Source organism: Felis catus, chromosome A1 (genome assembly GCF_018350175.1).
Source record: "Felis catus isolate Fca126 chromosome A1, F.catus_Fca126_mat1.0, whole genome shotgun sequence".
NCBI classification, from domain to species: Eukaryota; Metazoa; Chordata; class Mammalia; order Carnivora; family Felidae; genus Felis; species Felis catus.
In genome coordinates this window covers 168308661-168316259 of record NC_058368.1, presented here as the reverse complement: position 1 = coordinate 168316259, position 7599 = coordinate 168308661, and the positions used below count along the sequence as shown (strand labels likewise).

General features: G+C 48.5%; 1 protein-coding gene across 4 annotated transcripts in view; it reads left to right on the top strand.

Annotated features, from left to right (window-relative positions):
- Window positions 1-4764: 4764 nt before the first annotated feature.
- The window catches only part of FBXL17 (F-box and leucine rich repeat protein 17), a 497923-nt gene continuing 495088 nt past the window's right edge, over window positions 4765-7599 (top strand). Inside the window, exon 1 of one of the 4 annotated variants that reach the window (XM_045034518.1) lies at window positions 4765-6337. In XM_045034518.1, the coding sequence (XP_044890453.1) occupies window positions 5351-6337 (987 nt within the window). In that variant the 5' untranslated portion in view covers window positions 4765-5350. The remainder of the gene's footprint in view (window positions 6338-7599) is intronic. The other 3 variants (XM_045034522.1, XM_023258890.2, XM_003981190.5) reach the window with 3 other exon arrangements.

The window sequence follows — 7599 nt, the reverse complement described above, 5'->3', positions numbered from 1 at the left end:
CTTTTAAAGAGTTTACCTGATTACACCATACTTACTCAAAATACTCTCTCTTTAAAATGCAACTGATTAGCAACTGTAGGTGCTGGCGACTCAGGAGTAAACTTAATTTGGGAGTAGGGCTTAATTCTGATGTAGGCAACAGTCGACCAATGCTGAAACACTGCAACCGCAGACTGCGGTAGCTGCTGTGAAGGAAATGAACAATGTACTGTGACAGAACAACTAGGGAAGAGCTCTTGTGACAGGTGATATCTGGGCTGAGACCCAGAAGATGAGCATCAATCAGTCATGAGATGAGCTGAGGGAAGAACAGTACAGGCAGCAGCTGAACTTTTTTTTTTTTTTTTTTTTAATAAGCTCTATGCCCAACATGGGGCTTCAATCATGACCCTGAGATCAAGAGTGGTATGCTCTACTGACTGCACCAGCCAGGCGCCCCAGCAGCAGCTGAACTTTTATATCATGTCTGAAACAAACTATGGAAGAGTACAGATTGTCCTCCTGGGAGTTCTCCAAAAGCTTGTTTTCTCTATTATCTTTGGCTTTGAGTATTTGAAAAGCCGATCTGTGTATTATCTTTGTTTTTGAGTATTTCAAAAAGAAGGCCAATAAGGAATTAAATTTATTGAACGCTTGGGGTGCTGTATGCTTTTTCCACGTATAAAAGAAGGTGTTCTCCTAAAGAGTGTTCTTTTAGGTCATCTGTTGAACATACCACAATCAGTGGGATCAATAGCATGTTACTTGTGTTCTACTTGTATCCCTGGAACTATAGGATGTTGTAGCTATTTACAACAACCATCATTACTCAAATGCAAGCATTAAAGTATTTTATACATAAGTGTCTTCTTATAGGCAAGTGTGAATTTCAAAGTAGGTACATTCTTGGTCAGCAAAGAAGAAAGAAAAGGCTTTAAACGAAAAGCTGTCCTTTCAACATTTTAAATCTATATACTGGCTTTCAGTGTGATTCTATGTCATAACACATGTCTACCTTAGGTAAGAGCTTTATTCAAATATGAAAATATTTTATATTATAGAACTATTTCACAATTATTTATACATTAATAAAATAACTTAAATATACAAGTCACTATTTCGGTGTTCTTCCTTCCCTCCCTATACATCATCCCCTCTTCTCTACCTTATTCATAAATTACAAAACCCTGAAAACTCCACATAAGAAATAATTTTCAATCCTACCCCTACTTCATTTTCCCCACAATGATTGCCTTAATTCATGCTTTTAAGTTCTCTCCATTGATCTTTTGAACAATCTTAACTAGTCTTCCTGCTAAGAGCCTCTTCCTTCTCTAGCCCTTCTTTTATACAGTTACCAGATTATGCTCCTAAAAACTGAACAAAGTTCCTGTCCTCATGGAGTTTACATTCTAGTGGAAGGGACTGAAAGTAAAAAAAGAAAAAAAAAAGTCAAAATAAACATGTGATATTGAATGTAAAGAAAATAGAATTAGGGTAAAAGGAAAGATTAAAGGAGGGAGTGATTCAGTTTTAATGGGATATAACTGACATATAGCACTATAAATTCAGAGTGTGTGCATCAAGAGGAAGTAATTTTAGTTAGGGTGGTGACCTTTGATTATAACAAATGTTAATGACCTTCAGCCAATGTCAGCAGGAATATACCCATAGTCAAACCAAGTTGGGTTTATTGACTTGTCACAAGGACACAGTATAACAAGAGGAACTGTGGAGAATCTCAGTAAAAAGGTGTTGTAAAAGATATAACTGGGCTTGTGTTAGGTGATTCTAGAAAGGTTCAAGGCTTTCCTCTGGATTGGCTGCTGTCAGGAAGCAGAGGTAATTCTATGATGGAATATTTTATTTTTTTAAATTTTTTGAATGTTTATTTTTGAGACGGAGAGTGAGAGAGAGAGAGAGAGAGAGAGAGAGAGAGAGAGAGAGAGAGAATGAGGGGGGGAGGGGCAGGGAGAGAGAGGACACAGAATCTGAAGCAGGCTCCAGGCTCCAAGCTGTCAGCACAGAGCCTGACGTGGGGCTCGAACTCACGAACCGTGAGATCGTGACCTGAGCCGAAGTCGGATGCTTAACTGACTGAGCCACCCAGGCGCCCCTGATGGAATATTTTAATAACTGTTTTCTAGTAGAAGAATAGAGCAAGGGTAGGTTGTAATAGGTCAAGAAACAGGTCATTTATATTAACCAGAAATGCTTGGTCATTTTTGTGGTTTGAAGAATGTTCTTGTATTTGCTTTGTTTAGACAGAATTATAGAGGAGTCTTTTCTTTTTTTTTTTTTTAATTTATTTTTAGTTTTAGAGAGGTCATCATAGAGCCTGACATGGGGCTTGAACCCACAAACTGTAAGATCATGCCCTAAGTCGAAGTCAGACACTTAACCAATTGAGCTATCCAGGAGGGGTCTTATATTGGGCCTGTCTATTATGGTTACAGAGTGGCCATGACTGATATTGATGTTTTGTAATATTGTTTACGTTCAACAGAACACTCAGACCTAGCTGAGAATGCCAGAGACACCAAGGCCTAGCTAAGAGTTCCAAGCCAGTTATATCCATAACTGAATATTTATCAGTGTTATTATTTAGGATACTTAGTTCTAAAACTCATCACAGCTCTGATGACCACAGCAGTAGCTTATTTAATCATTACTAAAATACACAAGATTGCTACATGCTGTGGTAAAGAGAGAAACAGCCACCTGTTTGTAGTTGAATGCCTCTGGAATTGGAAGAATTAGTTCTGTGAATTTCAGAAACCCTTTCAACAATTTCAGTCACTTGCCTCATATTCTGAAAGCTAAGAAGTTGGGAGTTAACTGCACATTATATGTGCAGTTCTGATAGATCTGCATGGTGTCAAGCTGGGTAGTGATCATGTGGGGAGCTTGTTAAAATCAGGTAGAGATTTGAGCACCCCAACTCGAGAATCTGATTTAGCCTAAGTTTGGGACATTTATCCATGTTTTTTTTTTTTCCTTTCTTTTTAATTACTGAGTAATAGTCCATCAAATTAGTGTACCAGCTTATTTATCCATTCTCTACTGATGGACATCTGGGTTGTTTACAGATTTTGCTGATCATGAGTAAAACTGCTATGAATATTTTGTGCAGGTCTTTTTGTGCATATAGGCTTTTATATTTGAGTAAATACGGGAGTGGAATTGTTATGTCATAGTGCATGTTTAATTAATAGGAAACTAATGGGTCCATAATCTTGACATTAAGTAATAAGAAGATTTAGAACATCAACTTTTGTTCAGAGTGCAGCTTGGTAGAGATTGCAAAGGCCTGTTGTTACAAGGCCTCAGGCAACCCCTGTCACCTCTTAATTCTCCTCCTCAGTATTGAACCTCTGGAGCCAGAGAAGATTCCTATACAGTCCCAGAGGGATGAAAGCTGTGTGTATAACATCTGCAGAAACGTAGTTTGGGCAGTGCCTTCTGATAGTGAGTGATACGTAAAAACCCTCCGACAAGTATTTGCCTCTAGGTTCCCAAGGATTCTACCTGGCTGTGATCAAGCTCAGAAATGGAGATCCCTGAGTGCTGGAAGGTCTAAAATAAAAGTCATTCTTGACAAAGAAGCCGTTATTAGCAAAGGTTGGATGGTACGTTTGAGCAAAGGCTGGGGGAGGTTGGCCACAGGGGTGGGAGTCACACAGACTCAGACAATGGTCTCTACACTGATTGGCCTTGAATCTTGAAATAATTGCTTCCTTAGTTTTCTCAAGTTATCCTTAGCAGCTTTTAAAAACACCTGCCACTTTGCCTCCACTCTTCCAGCAGGTAAGCAGGCTCCACTTAAAAGGAAAATAGAGACTATGTGACAGGAACTTTCTCACTTTCATATCTCCCTATCTGTAGCCATTTTTTATGTATCTTTCCCTATTCCTCCCAATCAGTGAAGACGATACTCCTCCTAAGATACTCTGCCATTCCACCATCTCAGGGGCCTTGCTGGCTTATCTCCTCCCTTATACTGACGCATTCCCATCATTTAAGCCTCTTCGAATTTGTCCCTCGTGAAACCTAACCTTCTCTCAATACTAGGTACTGCTCTGATCATTGTCCTGCTTCTTGGATCCCATTACACTCAAAGCTTGTAAATGGCTGTCTGCAAAGCCTATTCCCTCTTTCTCTTGGGGATCATCAAGGTCCGTTCAGAACGCTTTATCCTACAGTAGGCACTGCACAATCATTTTCAAGGTATACGACGGGTGGTCGATGGGACTCCAGGAGTGCAGACGATAGTCCTCTGTAGCTTGTAGTCTGGAATGCCGGATGACTCACTCGGTTGGGAAACTTTGTATCTTTTTGGCGTGCAAAAGTAACGCGATATACGCTTTCACTTTGAAATAAAGTTATGAACTCTGCAGTTGGCCACAAGCAACAAGTATAAACACAAGTGAAATACACAGCGGTTGCGGCACCACTAATTAGCCACTCACGTGAGAACACAGGGGCACACCACCCAAGGGCCACGCATCTAGTACTGCACCGGAGAGGCTACCAGGGAGCCAAGTGGGCTTCCGGCGGAACCCTGTTTACAGCTCCTCAGTGGTCTCGGTATCCGAGTCTGGGGGAGGGGGTTGAGGGGAAGAGCGCAGCGGCTCCCGGCCAATGGCAGTTCTTGAACTTACACCTACAGACGTCAGCAAACGGATGTCACACAGCTGGCTCGGAAGCGTCTCCTCCCGCCTCAGAAAAGAGGCGTGGGCCCAGCGGCCTCCGCGAAACCTTGGGCGAGGGAGGGAGGGGCGCGCGCCGCTCCCCGACAACCCCGCGCGCCAGCCGGTCCGCTTCTTCCCAGCAGTCCCTGCCTAGCGGCCGTCCCCGGTGAGCAGCCGGGCGCCCGCGCGCCCGCCCGCCCCGAGCGCGCCGCCGCCGCCGCCAGCTCCGCCCCCTCCTCGAGCGGGCCGCGCGCTCCTGCGGCTCCGAGCAGTGTCGCGGGCGCGCGCGCCGCCGGCGGAGCCGCAGTTAAAATGGTCCGAGCGGGACCTCGCGTTCCCCCCGCCGCCGCACTGACTGACTGAGCCGGCGAACCAGGCTTGGACTGGTCGCCCAGCCGGCAGGCTCGCTCCCTCCGTCGCGTCCCCAAAGCTCGCGCCCATCGTTCTCCCGGCTTCCCGGGGCAAAGCATGTAGCCCCCGTCGGGCGCCCGGGCGGCCCGCAGCTGACGCCCACCCCCCACCGTCGCGTGTGTGCCCGTGTGTGCGTGTGTGTGCGCAGGGCGGGCGACCCCGCAGCGGGCCTGAGGCCGAGCCAGAGAGCGGCCTGCCCCGCGGCCGGAGCTCGCCTTTCGGGGCCTCCTTACTTCCCTGTCCCGGTCCCCCTCCTCGGGGCCTTCTATATGGGCCACCTTCTCTCGAAGGAGCCGCGTAACCGCCCGAACCAGAAGAGGCCTCGCTGTTGCAGCTGGTGCCGCCGCCGCCGCCCTCTCCTCAGGCTGCCCCGCCGGACCCCGGCCAAGGCGCCCCCCCAGCCGGCGGCGCCCCGGAGCCGGGACTGCTTCTTCCGCGGGCCCTGCATGCTCTGCTTCATCGTGCACAGCCCCGGCGCGCCCGCCCCCGCCGGCCCAGAGGAGGAGCCGCCGCTCTCGCCGCCGCCGCGGGACGGGGCCTACGCCGCGGCCGCCTCCTCGCAGCACCTGGCGCGGCGCTACGCGGCCCTGGCTGCCGAGGACTGCGCTGCCGCCGCCCGCCGCTTCCTGCTATCCTCTGCCGCTGCCGCCGCCGCCGCCGCCGCCTCGGCCTCGTCGCCCGCCTCCTGCTGCAAAGAGCTGGGGCTGGCCGCGGCCGCCGCCTGGGAGCAGCAGGGCCGGAGCCTCTTCTTGGCCAGCGTGGGGCCCGTGCGCTTCCTGGGGCCGCCCGCTGCCGTGCAACTCTTCCGGGGGCCGCCGCCGCCGGCCGAGCCCCCTACGCCCCCAGAGATGGTGTGTAAGCGGAAGGGGGCCGGGGTCCCCGCCTGTACCCCGTGTAAGCAGCCCCGCTGCGGCGGTGGGGGCGGCGGCGGCGGCGGCGGCGGCGGCGGTGGCGGGCCTGCCGGGGGAGGCGCCTCGCCGCCGCGGCCCCCCGACGCCGGCTGCTGCCAGGGCCCCGAGCAGCCACCGCAGCCTCTCTGCCCCCCGTCCTCCTCTCCCACTGCCGAAGGTACCCCCACAGAGGCCGGCGGGGACGCCGTCCGAGCGGGGGGCACCGCCCCCTCGCCCGCCCAGCAGCAGCGTGAATGCGGCGACGCGGACTGTCAGGAGCCCCCCGAAAACCCCTGCGACTGTCACAGGGATCCACCCCCCGAAACCCCAGACATCAACCAGCTGCCGCCATCCATCCTGCTCAAGGTGGGTCTGGGCGAGTGGCGCAGGGATGCGTGCTTTCCCCCAACCCCGGCCCCCGCCTCGGAGGTTTTCTCTCTCCTCCCCCTGAGCGTGGAGGAGGGGGTTCCCTGATAGCCAGAGAAGTCCGAAGGGGAGATTGGGAAGCCAATGGGGAAGATGCTTACGGCCTGCTCTTTCGAAGTAGAAAAACTTGGAGTCTCGTCAGTGGTTTTTAGTAGTTTGGGTTTGTTACAACAATTCAGGATTCGTCTGTTATTCCCAGTGGTTTAGAAATTATTCGTAGATGTTCTGCGAAATATTTATCACTTGAAGCAATTTACATTTACTGGTAAAGACTTCGTCTATTAGTTTTTGACAGTGTTCAAACCGTACTTTCCGATTCGGTAGCTAACTAGTTGAGGTCAGTTACGATGACCTTTAATTGAACATTTACTATGGTCAGGCAGTATGCCAGAGCTTTATATACATACCTCATTTAATCCTCCAATTAACGCTATGAAATATTAACCGCACTTTATACACGAAGACACTGATACTGCAAAATAGTAACTCAGGCAGAGGTGGTCTTTGCTTTGTGGAGCTTAGAGTCTAGCGAGGCTTGAAGAGCTTGACTTGTCCAAGGTCACACACACAAAGTAAGGGCACATCTGGGGGAATTTAGGCCTTTTGGACTTGAAAACCCTGTGATTCATTCTATGTTTTGTTGCATTCCTACATTTTAACCCTTATATAGAAGCATACAGTTTGCCAGAAAGTAGAGACAAAGGTATTTTTCATGGGGGAATAGGTGAGTGGAGAAGAGGTGGGTGTCCTCTGGGAGACTACAGGACACTTTCAACTACTAAGTTAAATTTGCACTTTTGTTAATGCTAGTTGAGAAATTTAAGTGACAAAGTTAGTTTTAAGTTACTGCTAGCAAGTTATTTTTTCCTCATTTCCCAGCCCCTTCCTGGAACTTAATAAATATAAACCTTTTTCACTGTGGGTGATATTTAAGACTAAGATATTTAAGATACTTAGTCAAAAATAAGCTAGACAAGAATTTGGCGACTTTTATTGTTACTGAAGTAACTGTCTTCAGTTACAGTGTTACTGCCACCAATATACTTTTCTGATTAGACCTTTTGAACATTTATAATCCTGTGTGTTAAGATTTGTTTTACTGTAATGTTCTTGTAACTGATACAGCAAAAGAATGGGAAAGCATAACCTCTTCTTGAGTCAAAATGTAATGATTTAACTCTTAAGGAGTTGTACTTGTTGGA